The following is an 18,663-nucleotide window of genomic DNA, read 5'->3' on the forward strand; positions in this document are numbered from 1 at the left end:
TTTTGATTTAAATTGTTAAAAGTTATTTGTGTATATTTGAAATAGCAATGTTTAGTAAATTGTTAAGGTAAGTTTTGAAACCACAGTGTCATGACCATATATTTGAACACCTCACTAGCATGACTAGTGGGGGTAATCAGTTTCGAATTTTGATTCCTTCTCTGGCTGAAGTGTTGAGGTGTATGCCAGTAGAAGAAGAAATTGAATGGATATCCATATATTTGAGCTAGCTAGCCATGTGATGTGACTTCTCCTTAGCCTCTGGCTATTGAGATTATATTTGTTTCGAATGGCATGATATAACTGTGGGTTTTATGAAATGTGTTTTGATACTTCGAAATGAAATTGTTTAGATTAAAATCTCATAATTCATGTTTTGTATTTAATTCTCATGTTCAGTCCAATTTTTGAATAAATATGATTTAAACTCTGCATAAAGATTATTTTAGTATGTTGTGCACCACTGAGTCCTAGTACTCAGCGATGGCTGTTATTGCTGTCGCAGATATAGAGACTAAAAGAGCAGCAGAGTGAGCTGCTGAGGACAGAAGAGCTACCTGCTTTGATGTTATCGGGTATAATTTATACCCTGACTGTAAATATTTATTTTGATGTATGTAATGCACATAAATGTATGGACATCTAAAATTGATCTTGAGTAGCTTGTACAAAGTTTGTATAAAGTTTATAATAAATTTTAGTTTGGATTTTCCTAATGTAAATTTTTAGTATGATGTATATATAAATTGTTTATCTTTAATGAAATATTAATGGAAATATTTTATTTTAATTTGAATGAAATTGATTGATAGTATTTTGTTGATTACTGAATTTTTGAAAATTGAGAAATGATGATTGTTGAATTTTGAAACTTGAGAAATTGATTGGGATTGTTGTGGAGTTGTTGAAATTATTGAGATAAATTATTAGAAGTGCTTTTTACAGGTACTTGAAGAACTTTTTTCTCAAAATACAAACGGCACTCTGTCGAAATTTTTATAAAATTTACGGAAAAATAAAATGGGCCAAAAATTTTAACCAGTTTTCAACTTTGAATAAATGATTTTAATACCTATTAGAAAATGCTCACCACTTATAAAAGTAAGAAAATTTTTGTAAAATCCCTTGTAGGGTACTTAATGAGTTATCGGTAGGTAAAGTTCGATAATTCATTAGGTATTCTACGGGATCATGTTATGCCTTACAGAGGGGTAAGGTGTGACAGTCACGGCTAGAGCTTGACTCACTGGGACCCGATCCGTATATGTAGATAAGTTGGAGTTAGTACAGTTTTGAATTGATCTCGCTGACCCCCACACTTGGATTATTAAGAGAAAGTCCAAATTGAGTTGATCTCGCTGGAAGGTATTGGAATTAAGAGAGTTGTATAAGATATCAACTCCCATATGCATATATGTTCATGTGACACACGGATGTGTGAGTGCTCCAAATTCTCTTTTGTGCGAATATTGTTTGAATTATTTGAAATTATGTGTGTATGTTACATTTCATACATAGAAATGCATTAGGTTTAGATAGTTATAGAAATTATATTTAAAATTAATATCATACCTCTGAGTCAAATGCTCACCCCTGTTCAACTATTTTTCCTCAGATAACAGGTAGACTTGTTGAAAATAACGTACTTTCTTTTCTCACAGGTTAAATCAGAAAAGTTCAGTTTACTTTTATTATTTTTGTTAAATTCTAAAACTCCGCGTGTACCCATAGTGTATCATCCTCATCTAGGGTTGTATTAAATAAACTTTTGGAGTTGTAACCTTATTTATGTGGAAACGTTTGGATGCATGAGATATTCATTCATTTAGATGAGAGAGCTGAGCTCCCATTTGATTATTTATCTACTTTAAGGATTGTGAGGGTAAGCTAAGCTCTCCATATTGTTGTTTTATTAGTTTACAAGTCGGGTGAGTTAAGGCTCCCCGTTGAATAGTCCAACTTATGGTTAGACTTTGTCCATTTGATATCTTAAAATTGAACTATATTTATGGGCTTTATGGTTGGGCTAAAAATAGTTAACCTTACTACGGATTTCAAGGACCTTATACTGACCCAAGTCCTAGTGTCGATCCGGCCCAGAAAATGGGTTGTGACAATCTCAAACCATCAATGTTGTTTGTTTGATTATTTTTTGCTAAATTAGTCCCTTTTTTATATCACACACTAAAGAATCATTTATTTCAATAGAGATTAATGTGTTGTACGACCTCCAAGAAGGAATAAAGCAGCTATCCCAAAAGAAATAATAGTTAAAATAATCTTATTTTCTGATCTAATCCTTGAAATAATTGTTTTATAAAGAAAATTTTTTGCAGTTTTACCTTGATCATAAACAAAATATAAACCATTTTTTTTATCTAAAACATTATATGCAATTTTATTATATATAATTTTTTTGCTCTTCATTCAATGAAGCAAAATTAATATCATAAGTAGATTTTAATTCTTCAATAGCATAACTCATTTCTACCATTAAAAGACGATTATCTACTTAAACAATATTAGGCAATGGAAGATTAAGATCAACAAGAGAATGACCATTTTCATTAAATATGTTTTCTAACTCAAACAATATATAATTTTGTAAATAACTATCTAACTTTATTAAATTTTCAATATTTAACACTCGTCCCATTTTATAAAGTATATCATTACCAAAATGTTTTGAAAATTTATTAAACAATTTTTTTGCATCATAACATCACAAAAAATAATCAAAATAACAAATAATATCCTTAATTACATAGATGACACCCAATAAATTGCTTAATTTAAAACATCAAACCATTATCTATTATCTCATAATATATCATAAGCATCACATGATTACTGAAATATTAGATAAATAATATTTTATACAGTTCTTATTTTTACAAAAAAATTTTTCATCTCTAACCACATTCAATAACATTAGAAGATGATACAACTCTCTACAATTTGGACGTACAAAAAAAACTCTTTCAATGCAATGCCATTTTGTCCTTTTAGTCCATAATTTTTCCCTATTATTCTAAGCCCATTTTGTAGGAAATTCAATATATGTTAACAATTTCACTTCATCATATAATGCATTCATTGTCATTAATTCAACTAATATAGTCTTATCTATGTTTAGTCTCTGCAAAACATTAACTAAATATGATTGACAATAAAAAAAATATATATTCATATTAGGAAGATTAGGGTAAGCACTATTCAATCAAACTGAAATAACCAATCACACCGATTCAATTTTGAATTTTGGTTTGTTTTATTGGAAATTTAGTTCAATTTTTTTTTTGGGAAAATTTCAACTTATTCTATTCAGTTTTATTTTAGAAATAAAAAAAATTTGTAAAACCAAATCGAACTAAATATATTAAATATAAAGATTCTTATTAACCCAAAGAATTGGATCCTGTGTTTGATTCTCCCTCCAAACACATTTTCCTTTCAATTTATTTTTTAACTTAAACCAATCTTAATCATTCATTCTCTAACAAATCACAACCATCCATTCACACTTAATATAAGCTTTTTCACAAACCTTAATCTCTTCTCCTCTCTGGTTTCTTCCATCCTCGGCTAACAGCCTATCAACCTTTTTTTTTTCATTTAACTCCTACTTCTAGCCTCCCCCTTTTTCTCTCTATCACAATATTCTCTTCTTCCCTTGTTCCTTTCTTTTCCCCTAAACCATAACCTTTCCTTACTTTTTTTTCCCCTTATCTAGATGATTAATTGATGATGGAACCTCATGGAGAGAAAGCTTTCTCCTTTTCTTCTTCTTTCTAGTATAGCCATCATCGATCTCACAAGATGCTAATTCACAAGCTTATCCCTGCCATGGTCGGTAGTTGCTAGGTCTCCTAATCTCTTATAAGTTGCTACTTTATTTACAGGTGCTTCTTTGTTCTTTAGATCTGATTTGTAATACTATGTTTAGATCTTATTTAGAAATAATGTTGTTTACTTTTTTTAATTTATGGATAAATGGAGTGTAGTTAAATCATGTGTTTATTTTTTTTTTAATTATATTTTTTATTTGTAAACCTGGGTTTTATTATTATTTTGAGATTTTATTTGATCAAAGTTTAATGTTTGGCAAAAAGTTGAGAGATTCATTTCATGGAACTAAAGTTTTCATCGTTCAAAATCAAATCACAGAATCGAACCAAAATAATTTGATTTGGTTTGGTTTGATTCATTAATAAAATTGGTATCAGTTTGATATTATATTCCGAGTAATTCAGTCTATTCAGTTTGACCTATTCGGTTCGGTTTTGAACCAAACTGACCGATTGCTAAGCCCTAAGGAAGATGAACAAGTAATTTTTCTTCGACTGGTTCTTTAGGCTGAATTAGAAAATCAAATAACCTCCATACTGTTTCACATGCAAAAATATTTATGCAATCTAAAAACATTTTAATCTCATCAACAACACATTCAGATTTTTTTTTGCAGTTGACCTATCACTTTCATCACATCTACTTGATTTTCTAAAACTACACAAATTCTATTTTTATTCCAATATTTAATAAAATATTTAATGAAAGTTGAAAGACAATAATATTTAACATTTATATGTCCTTGATATTTAACAACTAGTGGCACTGCAAATGAGTTACCTAATTTTTCTCCATTTCTTTCTATATATGTACTATCTTCTCTTATTCTATATATGGGAAATCCACTTGAGTTAATACTAGTCTCTTCTTGTAATTTTTTTGGGAAAATATTTTGAACATTGACTTTTTTCATGCAAGGAGAATTTCGATTCATCAAACCACATAGACCATGAATCATAAACGAAAGAATTACCTCATAATCAACAAGATGAACCACTTTATTTGGTAATTCAACAAATATATATGGATTTGTCAATATCAATAGCTCTCTTAAGTTTTGATTAACCTTCTAACCATAACAAATAATGAACATGTCGTAACCCTTTTTTTTTTTGGAATTCAACAGCACACGACACTGCACATAATTTTCAAAAATGATGTTTTTTGTTGACAACATTAATGAGTTGTTTCAATTTTATGCTAAAATACTCCGCTAATAATATTAGGCTTATCTAGTTTTTTGTCCTCTTATCAAAGACAACATATAATGCATTTCAAGCCAATCTAAATTGCAAGTTATGAAAAAAATTAGGATGTCCATAAGTTCTACATATTGTCATAGCATTATGATAATGTTAATATTAGAATTATAACTCAAAATCTTGTTGGAATTTAGAGAGATATCTTTTCCTTATTTAAGTGAGAGAAATATTTCTATATTATGCAGAACTCCTATTTTAGTATTATTTATAAGTTGAGTGGACTAACTAAAGAATTAAAAACAATACAAAAAACTAAACACACAACACAACTACAACAAAAACCAAACATTTAATGTAAAAGAGCAAAGCAAACAGAAATACTTTCAATAATATAGTTCCAAGTATGTAACATTTATCTAATAAAAAATATTTTTAAAAAAATATACATGACATCAAACTACCATGTTAAAATTGAACATAAATTCTTCCTTTTTTAAAATAAAAAATTTAGTATAAATGATTCCATTTTTAAATTTAAAAAAATAAAAATATGTTTTCCTTAAAAATTAACCTGTCTACTTTTTCATTTCTAAATGTAAGATTTTGCTCGTGGCATTAAAAAATTAAATGAGCTAAAACCAAATCATTTAATGTGGCTCTATATTAATTGATATTTACTATAATTAAAATAAATCATAATTCTAATTATATAAGGATTACTCGATGGATGTAGATAAGTTAGTCCTCTCTCTATCTATAAGGTTACACACATTCTCTTTGATAAAGTTAGAGATATTAGGGTCATCATAAGAAAGACCTCCACCACTATAGTTTTATGTGTGAATCAAGAAGGGTTAAGAGGGAGAATTCAATTTATTGAATCAAAAGAGTCTCTCTCAGTTATTGGTATGGCTTAATTAAACTCCACATTAGGTACACTGACTAAATCCGTGAGAATTTATTTGTTCAAGATCCATTATTAGGGAAATAGTTGAATCTTATATTTATGATTCATTATTATGACTTATTATGATCTATTAAGAAATTTTTACATATGGTATCAAAACCCTAGATTTTTTAATAATTAAATTTCTCCATTAAATTTATGATGAACATAATGTGGACGTTCTTAATATTATATTTGGGTAAAATTGAAGTATAGATCTTGAAAGTTGAAGATTAAAAATTAATTATTTATGATTAACTAATAAAATTTAATTAATTAAGTTTGGTCGAACGAGATCAAGCCATGATCAATAACATAGTGAACTAATGAAGGAACCAATTTTGCCAAAAAGTAGTTAATTAAAAAAAATAATAAGTTTAGCCGAAATTCATTGAATTTGGCCATGGAGATGAAAAACAAGTTTTCAACGTGTTAAAAAAAGTTTTGCTTTGGGAACAAAGTTTTCCCATAAGGAAGAAATTAAATGAAAAAATAAACAAATAAAATAAATAAGGCTAAATTTAAGATTTGGCGAAATTCTATTTTTGTCATGGATTGAAGCTGGAAACTTGATTTCCCTTAAGGAAACAAAATTAATAATAATAATAATAATTAAAGTTTGACCCAAATTCTATATGAGTTAGAATAACACATAAATTTTGTGTTACAAAGGGAATTTAATTTTTACCCTTAAAAAAATTAAACTCTGTACCTAATCTAATTAAGATTTATAATTAAACCTAATTATTGAACAAATATTAGGTTTATTAAGATATAAGATTTATATGCATTAGTTATGTTATTTATTTTAGTTTGTTAGTCACCAAAGTGGCCGAACTATGAATAATGTTTGCATGCATATAAAAATTATTAATAATCCATACTAATAAATGCCTACAATGAACAATGGATTTATTGATAATCACTACTCATTAGAATTTAAGAATTTTACCCAAAGGTAAATGTAACACCCTCACTGTAGCAATTCCATACATTCTACTGTTCCGATGACCGGTGTCGGTCTGGACAGCTAGAACGTCTGGAAAAATAATTAGACTAGAGTGAGGAGTCCTAAATAACTCAAATATTAATAAGAAAAATTTAGGAAAAATTTTAGAAATAAAATACAACCAAGTTAAATGAGCCGGTGCCCTAGCGATGAGTAACCTAGTGGGAAGTTGCGGTTCTCGCAACTAAGAGCCCTAGACCCAGGGAAAAAATTATAAAATAATTTTTGAGACTCCAGAGGTCATTGAGGGTTCTATGGCATTAGAATGCCAAGAAAAGGTTTAGAAAAATTTTTTAATTGGTACAGACAATTTTAGTCTGTTAAGCCAAACGGAGGGCATTTTGGTCATTTCGTCTTCAGAGATGATTTTTGACCGACTTGTCCAGTTAAGTAAATAATTATTATGATCTAAAATATGAATAAATATTGCTAAAAATTGAATTGGAAATGAGTAGAAAAGAAAAGGAAAGAAAAATGAAAGAAATTAGGAATTATGACATCATATGATGTCATTAAACACTCTCCACCCAATCACAAATTGACAAGCCTCTTAAAAGGGATAAAAGCTAAATAAAAAAGAGACAAAATGAAAAATCAATCTGCACTTGTCTTCCCCAATCACCCGTAACAAAGGAAAAAAGAGAGAAAGAGAAGAAAGAAACCACCATTAAAGCTCCACCAAGCTTGAGTTCACCCACCATTTCACCTTAAAAACCCTAGATCACTTCAACAAAAATTGATTCCACACCTTGGGGAAGATAGTGGCAGCCAAGAAGTGAAATGAAATTGAAGTTTAGGCAAGGGCAAGTTGGACACAAGTGAGGTTAGTGCCATATCTCTCCATTTTTTTTTCTTTAAACTTGAAGTTAGGTATATGGATTTAGTTAGAAATTCATGAAATTAAAAGAACATATCCATGTATGGACCAATTAAAATTTTTGGCAGCCTTAGTGATGGAAGTGTTGATGAGTTTTGAATGAATTTAAGTTGTATATGGGTGGTCTTGAACATGAGTATGAGACTTAAACATCATTAAGTATGTTGAATTGATGTATGTGCACGAATGGATATTTGAAATTTTGGGTTTTGAGCTATATTAGGGTTTGGCCATATTGATGGTAAATGGAAGTTCTAATGGTCAATTAGTGACCATTTGATGAATTTTGACCTTAAATTAGAGACCATTGTGGTATTGGAATTGAAATGGTATGCTGCCTTGAGTGGCCCTGTAGGTCTGGATGTAAGTCCAGCATGTTTGGGCAGCTATAAATGGAGTTGTATAGGTTCAATTGGTACAAGGCCAATTGAACATGAAACTAGACACATAATTTCACAACTTTGGTGAAGAAACCATGCCCAGAAAACCAAACCAAGTGGACCAAAAGTTTGCCCTAATCCGGGTGACCTGCAGTCTGCCTGGGCAAAATGACCAAATGAACAGTGTTTGGTCATTTCACCATAACTCATAGTAGAAAAGTCCAATTGACCTGAAATTTTACCAGCAACAAGCTGAGATATAGACCAACAACTTTCATGATGAACACAAATCTAAGTTCTGACCATAACCTAGTCAAATTGCCAACCAAACTTAGGTTACCAAATCTGGCAGAACCAAATTGCCCAGAAAATCTGGGTACTGGTCACTCCGGCCAGTTATGGTTAAATAACCATAACTTGAGCTACAAAACTCCAAATGGAGTGATTCAAAAAAAGAAATTCAACTAGACAAAATAAGGAACAACTTTCATGTTGATCATTTTGCCAAATTCCCACTGCAAAAATGACCAATGGAACAGCAAATACAAAACATGAAAATTGAAAATTCTGCCCAATTAACATTAAGCTTGGAAATGGTATTGGCAACCAATACCAACAAATTTTGAATGCAAAATGTGGTATCTTGGAGAATTTAGGTTCAATAAATTTATTATGTATTAAAAAGTCAACAATTTGAGTAAATAGTAATGTGAATAGTAATACAAAGACACAAAGTATAATAACTAAATTGGTAGAGGAAATTAAGGTATGAAATTTAGAATCCATGAAACATTCATGGATTATTTGGAATAGAAATAGTAACTCACCTAAATGGCTTAATGAATATTTAAGTTATATGAGTATATAGTTAAGATTTATTTCCATTACTAGTAGGTCTAATAAAACATAAGTAATACTACTTGAATATGAAATGACATTAACCTAGATGGATTGTTGAGTATAAATGGGATGAGGTTTACATTAGGATTTATGTTTCCATTACAAATAAGATAATAACACCTTGTATAAGTTATGAATTCATATAAATATTGTAATGAATAAATGAATCACATGAAAATATGAATGGAACATTAGTTTTCTTTCTAAGAGAAAGGAAAAATGTTTTGAGTACAATGGTATATGAACACCATTGTTGTGAATTGTGTTCAATATGAATGATGTAAGGAATGTATGAATATTATGATGAATGTATAAATTATGAAATTTATCATGAAATAATAAAGTCATAAAACACAATATATTAATATTTAAAGATATTATGTGCCCTTGTATTACCTAGACATGTGTGTCAGATTGGATAGTTTGGCATGCCAATAGGGTATTGTTTTAGCAGTACTGCGAAAGGTTTTATGCTTGTATTCATGGCTTTATGCCCGCATTCATGGCTTTATACCCGCATTCATGGCTTAATGCCCGATTATGTGTTATCATGGCTTTTTAGCCATACTGACTGCATACGTGGTTGACGTTTTGCGTCCCATGGTATGACGGCCCGAGGCATCGCGGTGTCCAGTGCCAACGACCCGTTATCCAGTTTAGTCAGCCTGTCATAGGTTACTTGGGCAATGAAATTTATTGAAATATGTTAAGAATATTAGCAATTAAAAATATTATAAATTAAATAAAATAAAATGAGTAAGATGACCTAAAATAAATTAGAATAGTTATTTATTAGAAAGAATCGGAATGAACTGGACCAATATTAAAATTTACTTATTATGAGATAATCTAAGACAACCTAGCAAGTATTGAGAAAATGCTAAAAGATTAGCAAAGAAAATTATAACATAAATAAATATTACAAATGTGACTTATATAATAATATAAGCATAAATTTATTATTTTTTGATCATTTTTCTTTGTACATTATTACTGTACATTGGCGAAATCAATACTTCCAAAGAAGACTAAATTAGGATAAAACATATTAAATTTTAGAAACCGCATGTGAAGTATAAATAAATCTTAATTATCCGAATTTTGTTTCTATCTTTATTTGTATATTATTTCCTTGTTATATTATTGCACCACTAAGCAGCAATGCTTAGCGCGATGGAATTGTTTCCTTGCGCAGGTACTGAAGTTAAAGCTCAGCGAATACTAAACAGAGATTTGGAGTTCTGATCTGCAGAGCGTTCAAGATTGTCACCTCCTCAGCAATGCATGTAGATAGGGCTCATATTAAGCATATCATGTATTTTGTGTATGTTATTTATTTCTTATATTGCAATGTAAATTAGCAAATTGTAATTAATTTGTATATCATATAAATTAAGGATTTATTTAATTATTGCAAATGATGTAAATTAATGCAAATTTGAGAATTTTGCTATAAGAATGGAGCATGAATGAATTTGTACAAATGAGTATAGATTTGAATTACATAATGATTTTTCAAATGATGATATGAGTATGGATGAGATTATACTTAGAAAATATTGGTGAATTTTCAAACAGATAAATAGTAAAACACGTCAAACGAAAATAAAATAAGGGAAACTCCGTTAGTTTCTTCGTCGAAAAATAATCGATATTAAATATAACGAGAATAAAATTTTTAAAGAAATAAAGTAAGGTAAGTTAGGGTGCTCCAGCACCGAATGTAGCACGCCTTGCTCGGCTACACTGTAGTCGGGTGAGGGGTGTTACAGTAAATCAATTGCTCTATAAATCGTGAGAATTATGGAGACAATTATATTTTATCAAATATATGTTGGATGTCCAAAGATAACATTTATATCTGATACAAGTTAATTATTGTTCTATCAAGTTTAAAGGTATTTTATTTAGGATAGTATATTATAGTATCTACCCAAAGGAGAACTGTAGTATATCCTAATTATTTAAGTTATCTAAATCTATTTTAAGCATATAAATATCATATTACAACTGTTTCTCTCACTACAAGAAAAAAGGAGATTTGAAACCGAATATTCGGTTTCAAATCAGTGAAAATCGGTTTCTAAATACATTTAGAAACCGATTTGAAACCGAAATATTCAGTTTTAAATCCGCAAGTTTCTAAATAAATTTGAAATGGAAAATGGCGTCCGTTTCAAATTCTGAAGCTATTTTCAAACCACTATTCCGTTTCAAATTTAGAAACCACATATATTCGGTTTCAAATTCCGTTTTAATTTAAAAACTGATATTTTGGTTTCAATTTTTTTGAAACAGAAATTCCGTTTCAAATCGGTTTCTAAATTCTGAAACCGATCCTTGTGTTATTGGATTAGAAACGGAAAAATTCGTTTTTAATCCGTTTCAAATTACTAGTAGAAAATTTTTATTTTTTTATTTAATATATTATTTCCTGTATTGAAGCATATAATATAATATTAATTTTAAATGCTCAATATCATAATATTTATAATATCAGGCTATCAAATATCAAATATCAGTCAATATTATATATAAATATGACAGTGAAGGGTTATGACAATAATATACTGTATGGAAAAATAAAATATCATAATAACAAAAAAACAAGCTACTTGTCATCAACAAGATAATCACTCATCAACACTATCAGCCTCTCTACCATCATCTTGATGAGTCGCATGTGGAGTTGGGGCTGTAAACTGCGTACCCTGCATCATTTGTGCCATCATGTTTTGCATCATTTGTTGCATGCGCTCCTCCAGTGTCTGCTCACGTTGTCTATATCTCTCCTCTAGCATCAACTCGCTTTGTCGATCTCTCTCCTCCATTGCAACCAAACTATCCTTGAGCGTTGCAATAGTCTGATGCAATTGTTGAATCTCTTCCTCCATTGCCTCTGACTGAGCACAATAGGATGCAGTAGAAGATGATCCATGTGATGAGCTAGGGTAAAAAATTGATGCTTGAGATCCAATGCCATAAACCCTGTTCTTCTTCTCCCCCCCCCCCACAACTTGATAATATAGTGCGACCTCATCTACAATAGGAGGGTCACTGCACCCCTCTTGTGGTTGAGTTGACTGCTCCTTAAGCGCAAAAAATGCATCCTGCATAAGTCAATACACATATTTTAAATTTATTTTTCTTGGCAATTGAATAAACAAACTCACTTATTCATTTTTTTCATATAATTGAAAGACATAAAATACTTGTTCACTTACCTTAATTGATTGCGCTCGTGAATCAACCATATCGGAGATGCCTTTCCTAGTGTGGGTCTTATGGAAAAGTTCATAAGGAAAAGGTCTTCGGCCAAGCTGGGCTTCCTGAAAAGATATAATGATTTTAGTGATGTTTATAATAATGTTCGATTATTTGCTACTAATATGTAGACAGACAATAACAAAACTAGTAAATATGAAATCATTACCATCCTATAGTAAATATGAAATCATTACCATTCTATCTGCGTGAGTAGCATGTGGCCCAACCCCTGTGTGTCTAGAGATGCACCTTTAACTCCTCCTATCTCACTACAACGGTTAGCAGTGAACTGATGGCTCTTGGCTTTAAACTCTGGGCTACTCCATGCCTCCTTCCATTTTTACATTGTACTATTAGGCACGATGACCTTGGATTTTCCTTTCCTGACATTGCACATTAGGGCCTTATAGCGCTCTGTAGCCTTACGCCTCCAAGCTTCCTTTACTAGTGGAGTCACCTCTTGCCAATCAAACTATTTCTGGTATAAAATAAATAAAAATTAAGACAGTTGTATTAGTATGATAATATTTTAGAAAAAAATTGACAGCATTTCCCCTTAATTTTGGACAATCCAACCTAGTTATTAGGTATTAATTGCACCTGTTAAAAACGCTTCATATATTCTCAACAATAAATAACATCCACCCCAACTACAACAACTCACAACAATATATATTTTCAATATCACACAAGCTGTACATATAGATCATTTAAGCATTAATATACTTCAATTGTGTTCTTTTACATTAATTCACAAATTCTCATCACTTAAATGATATTTGTTCATAACATTCTTTTTTGAGGTTTCATAAACTATGCAAATTAGTTATCTGATAGCTAATTACATTTAAATATTTATTTTATTACTTGAAATTCATCCCAGTAAAACTCTTTTGTTTCAGGCGTGATAGTTTTCCAACAGTGCCCCTCTGGGTCCATCCTCTCCTTGAAGATATTCTTCATCTTCTTAGCACATTCCTCAGATAGATGTAACATGTACAAAAGAAAGACAGCAAATATATTGATTTTATGTAAATGTAGAAACATGGTACTTCAATTGCCAATGATATGTAATACCAAATCATAGATAAAGTTAATTAATTTTAAATACTTACGTGCCATTAACGAGCTTTATTCTTTTCTTTCTTCCAAATGTAGTGAGTGATAGGCCATCCATCGATGATATTGGTGCTGCCCCAACTGAATGACCTTCATGACCAGAGGTTGATCCAATTGCAGGCTCAGAAGATGGGGTAATAGGTGGTGGTGGTGGAGGTGGAGGTGTAGCTCGATGCTGTGTTGAAGCAGTAGACCCCTCTGGATCTGGTGCCGACCTCCCAGTGGATCGTGAAGGAACCTGAGGCTGACCCTGTGTAGATTGGTCTAGTTGATCATTGGGTTCATCCTGCACAGGTAACTGCCTTGACTGTGAATGACCCAACAAACCTCCCCTGCGACCGTTGCCTCGCATCCTGCATAAATAATTGTATTAATTAGTTAGCTTCATTCAACTTATGATACATAATACAGATGAAATTAGTTAGAGTTTATACTTCAAGTTTAGAAATATAAATTCATTAAGAGAAATACCTAATTCTAATTAGTATCACTATCATATACATCATCGCATTCCTCATCACTTTCTGAGTCCAATTCAAGCTCTTCTTCATCTTCAACATCCTCTTCATTAATTTCAACTAGTACACCGTTTTGATCATTCAAGTATTGTTGTTGATCATCATCATCGTCAATTTGAATCAAAGGGACTTCCATTTCATCTTCTTGAAATGGTTCTTCCCGTGCAGGGGGGGTTGTGACATTCACTTGCTCAGGAAGATCAATAACAGATCTCGCTTTGATTTTGAACACAGCCCACCAATCATCCTTGTCACGTTTTAAGCTTGGATATATGGAATAATTCACCTGAGCAGCTTGGATAGCAAGAACAAATGGTTCATACCTATTGAAGGATCTTTTATGATTAATATCCACAAGTTTATATTTTGGATGATCTTTGTTCCCACATTTGGTGTTGGATCAAACCAATCACATTTAAACAATACAGTTCTTTTGATTGGTAATCCAGGGTACTCCAATCGTAGCACTTCAATTAATTGTCCATAGTAGTCACTTTCATTATTACTGTAATTAGTCCCCTTGATACATACCCCACTGTTCATCGTTGCCCTATGTGAACCATAACCTTTAGTGTGAAATTTATAACCATTAACTACATAACTATTGTAGCACATAACACTTCTTAATGGACCCTTTGATAGATCCTTTAAAAACTGGCTTGATATATTGTTGGAGGGATTGTGAACATATTTATTGAACCACTTATCAAATTCACGCTCTAGTTTATCATCAACTTGTTTATCATTGATATTTGGATTGGCCATGTGTAACTCATTAACAAAAATGCTGCACACAATGAAAATAGTTAATTACATGTTTGGAATCAATAATGGCATTGCAACAATTATAATAATTGAATATTAGAAAAACTTACTCAATGTATGGTTTTACTTCTATACAATTCAACAAGATGTACAATTGTCTTTTGAAATTCTTGTTCTGAGATATCTAACCTTTCCTTTTCCGATGGCCTACGGAATGAGTGAAAATTGATAGATTCCTAGATGTTCATCCATATGTTCATTTGTATCATCATTGCGTGGAACCTTTCGATGCCTTGTGTTGACATGGGGTTCAAAATAATGAGCGCAGAATGACGATGCTTCTTTAACTAAGTATGCATTGCATATGGAACCTTCCACTTTGGCTTTATTTTTCACATTATTTTTTAACTTCCTAAGGTACCTGTACCATTTACTATTTAGTCACAACAAAGTTTTTATTTCTCCATGTAATGATAGTATACAACAATACATTAAACTAGTTATCTCTCAAATGGATACATCCACCGATATTGCACAGACCAAAGAATCCATGCTACATAAGCCAAATGCACTGGGAGGTGTTCCATGGAGTCAAAGAAACTTGGAGGGAATATACGCTCTAGTTTACATAATATAATAGGAATCTCTTCATTGAGCTGTAACATGGCTTCTTCTCTAAGTGTTGTTGAAGTTAACTCTCTAAAGAAATTGCTCAATTCGGTCAATGCTTGCCACACATTTTTTGGAAGCAATTCCCTAAATGCTATTGGGAGTAATCTTTGAATAAAGACATGACAATCATGGCTTTTCATCCCAAACAACTTTAGTTTTCGCATGTCTATACACCTACCCATGTTTGACACATAACCATCTGGGAATCTAAGATTTTTAAGCCATTCACACAACACTGCTTTTGATTGTTTGTCTAATGTGTAACATGTTTTAGCATACTTTCCTGTTGCCATATCCCTCTCTAACTCAGGTCGGTGACAAAACTCTTTCAAATCTTCCCTTGATTTTGCATTGTCCTTCGTCTTCCCTTCAACATTCATCACAGTATTAAAAATATATTCAAATACATTTTTCTCTATATGCATGACATCCAGGTTGTGGCGAAGCATGTTAGTACTCCAATATGGCAAATCCCAAAAAATGCTCCGTCTCTTCCAACCCGTGTTTTTTGCTTTGCAACTGTTATTCTCATCTGCACCCATATCTGTGACACACATTAATCCTAGATGTTCTATTTGTTCTAAAATTTCCTCACCAGATAGAATGGGGAGCACTTTTTGTAATCTTGTTCTTTCTAAAAGCAATTTTATTTAAATGCAGAAAGGATGGTTAGCTGGTAAGAATTTACGGTGATTGTCAAACCATGATTGTTTACCACCCTTTGTCAATGTGAATGCATCCGAATCATCCCTACAATATGGACAAGCAGTCTTGCTCTTTGTGCTCCAACCGGATAACATTGAATATGCGGAAATCACTTATTGTCCATAATAACGCAACCCTCATATTAAAATTATTCTTCTTTGATGCATCATATGTCTCAACTCCAACTTCCCACAAGCTGTTTCAACTCTGAAATAAGGGGCTGTAAGTACACATCCAATTTGTCTTTTCGGTATCACGGACCAGGAACTATTCCGTTAGGAACATATACTCTTCCTTCATACATAACCAAGGAGGCAAATTGTAAGGAGTGACAATGGTAGCTAAGATGAATATTGTTATCGGTGACCGAATGGTTGAAACCCATCGATTACTGATCCTAGCCTTACATTAGAACCTCGTGACAAATGAAGGATGTGTTTTATTAAAATGCTTCCATGTAGTTGCATCTGAAAAATGACACATTACCCCATCTTCATGGTCATGCTCAGCATGCCATCTCATTTCTTTTGCTGTTGCATTCGAAGCATATAATCTTTGCAATCTCTGTGTGAGAGGAAAGTAGTACATTTTCTTATGTGGCACATTGGTTTGAAAATTAGAAGAGCCTCGACTATGTCGTTTGAACTGTGGATGGTCATAAAATTTGCAATTCGTTAACTCACTATCTTCAGCCCAATATAACATACATCCATTAGTACAATAATGAATCTTCTCAACAGGTAGGCCCAATGCTTGAACCAACTTCTTCGTACTGTAAAAGTTTTCAGTCATTAAATTTTCATCCGGTAACACCTCTTTCATAAGTTGACAAATGTCATCAAAACACCTTTCTGACAAATGATGTTACGCTTGATGTTCAACATCCTTGCAACAACTGAGAGCTGCGAATGGCTTTCACAACCTGGCCACACCTCTTGATTAACAGCTTGTAACATGTCATACATTTTTTGAGCTGATGGATTTGGAGGCTCCTCCATTACATCCTGAAAGAAATCAGGACCTGCTGCATCCATTACCATTTGCTCATAGGTATTGCTTGTGCTATTATCAACCTCTTGAACAGACTCCGCTATCATAACATTTATGTTTTGACTATCAATATTACTTGTGCGGGGTTCCCCATGTAGAATCCATTTATAATAATATGGCACAAATCCATGCTTCATCAAATGTAACCGAATTGTATTCTCATCAGCATAATTACGATTATGACACTTTCGATGATTACATGGACACTTCAGTTTATCCCCATCCATCCACTCTGGATGTTGCTTAGCAAATGTTATGAATTGTTCAATACCTTCTATGAATTCTGAGGTCAATAGACCATCTTTTAACCTAGCATACATCCATCTTCGATCTGATCCCATTTTGCTAATAGCTGTGTAATAATTAAGTGAATATTAGTAATGATATGTCATATATCAGAATTACATCATATCCCCAATCATGCGTTTAAAGGTAAGGCCCTAACCCAATTAGAATTGTATCATCTCTACCAATAACAGACAGATAATGACATGTCATATATTTGTAAAAATTCCAACAGCATCTCCCATTAGTTCTCCAAGTGCACAACATAAAATTTGCACCCAGAGAACAATGAGAGATGTTACAAAATTTCTACAAATAGAAAAAAATTATCACCTCAAAAATTGATATGCATGCATCTACAAATTAAAACGCCATATTAAAATATTACTTACCTGTGTGATACTGAAAGCAACGGACAAAATAACGAGAGATAGTGACCAAAAGAGAATGAGACAGACTGTAGTTCCAAAAAAAAAAAAAAAACAAATTCTGTCAGTAAATTCTTGTATAAAATTTAACACATCAAAGTAAATAAATAAATAAATATAGTGTAATTATAAATATAGTGTAATTTACAATCACATGGACGACTCACGTGTAAGCTAAGATCCCTGAGAGAGGCCGGACCTAATAATTTTCACCCTCTGTTGTTTACTTAGCTGGGCACCACACCAATGCAGTTAGGATATCTAATCTAATCAATTGCCACCTTGTCTATCAATTAAGTAATTTATATTTAAGAGTATTTTCATTATTTTTCAGATAATTAATAATAAATTAAATTAAACATATAGATCATCAGTTTGATGGAGTCAAAACAAAACAATTGATGGTATATATGTTAATTTTGACATAATTTAAGAATGAAAAGTAATTTTTTTTTATAATTAAATTTAATTAAAATTTAAATTAAGATATAAATTTAGAGACAGCTCTATTATTATAAAATTAAATTTCATTGATAAAATATTTATTATATATTTTATTTCATATATATAATAGGAATCTATCCAAGTCGTTTATCATTAATTAATTCCCTTCTAGTTTATTAGATTAATGTAAATAATGAATTGATTCTCACAAATGTTGAATATATATATATATATATATATATATATA

The 18,663-nt window shown here is 31.4% G+C and overlaps 2 protein-coding genes across 2 annotated transcripts; both read right to left on the reverse strand.

The window, feature by feature from the left end:
• Positions 1 to 11,672: 11,672 nt before the first annotated feature.
• On the reverse strand, positions 11,673 to 12,596 carry LOC110653733 (uncharacterized). The gene is made up of 2 exons (XM_058143473.1): positions 12,388 to 12,596; positions 11,673 to 12,273 (listed from the first exon to the last, which is right to left on the reverse strand). Exons 1-2 carry the CDS (start codon positions 12,415 to 12,417, stop codon positions 11,797 to 11,799), a joined length of 507 nt encoding a protein of 168 aa, XP_057999456.1. The 5' UTR covers positions 12,418 to 12,596; the 3' UTR covers positions 11,673 to 11,796.
• Positions 12,597 to 12,709: 113 nt separating this feature from the next.
• On the reverse strand, positions 12,710 to 14,432 carry LOC131178675 (uncharacterized). Its single transcript, XM_058144032.1, has 3 exons — positions 14,021 to 14,432; positions 13,546 to 13,902; positions 12,710 to 12,908 (listed from the first exon to the last, which is right to left on the reverse strand). The coding sequence occupies exons 1-3, from the start codon at positions 14,116 to 14,118 to the stop codon at positions 12,884 to 12,886; spliced, it is 480 nt and encodes a 159-aa protein (XP_058000015.1). The 5' UTR covers positions 14,119 to 14,432; the 3' UTR covers positions 12,710 to 12,883.
• Between the last annotated feature and the right edge of the window lie 4,231 nt (positions 14,433 to 18,663).

The sequence above is a fragment of the Hevea brasiliensis genome, chromosome 3 (genome assembly GCF_030052815.1).
Source record: "Hevea brasiliensis isolate MT/VB/25A 57/8 chromosome 3, ASM3005281v1, whole genome shotgun sequence".
In the NCBI taxonomy this organism is placed as follows: Eukaryota; Viridiplantae; Streptophyta; class Magnoliopsida; order Malpighiales; family Euphorbiaceae; genus Hevea; species Hevea brasiliensis.

Excerpts from the sequence above, each read along its gene's own strand:
- LOC110653733 (XM_058143473.1), bottom strand. The coding sequence starts at position 12,417 with ATGGTTGATTCACGAGCGCAATCAATTAAG. Across the intron at positions 12,274-12,387 it reads CACGAGCGCAATCAATTAAG|GATGCATTTTTTGCGCTTAA; the intron begins GTAAGTGAACAA and ends TGACTTATGCAG.
- LOC131178675 (XM_058144032.1), bottom strand. The coding sequence starts at position 14,118 with ATGAAGAGGATGTTGAAGATGAAGAAGAGCTTGAATTGGACTCAGAAA. Across the intron at positions 13,903-14,020 it reads GTGATACTAATTAGAATTAG|GATGCGAGGCAACGGTCGCA; the intron begins GTATTTCTCTTA and ends TTATTTATGCAG. Across the intron at positions 12,909-13,545 it reads ATAAAGCTCGTTAATGGCAC|AAATAGTTTGATTGGCAAGA; the intron begins GTAAGTATTTAA and ends ATTTTATACCAG.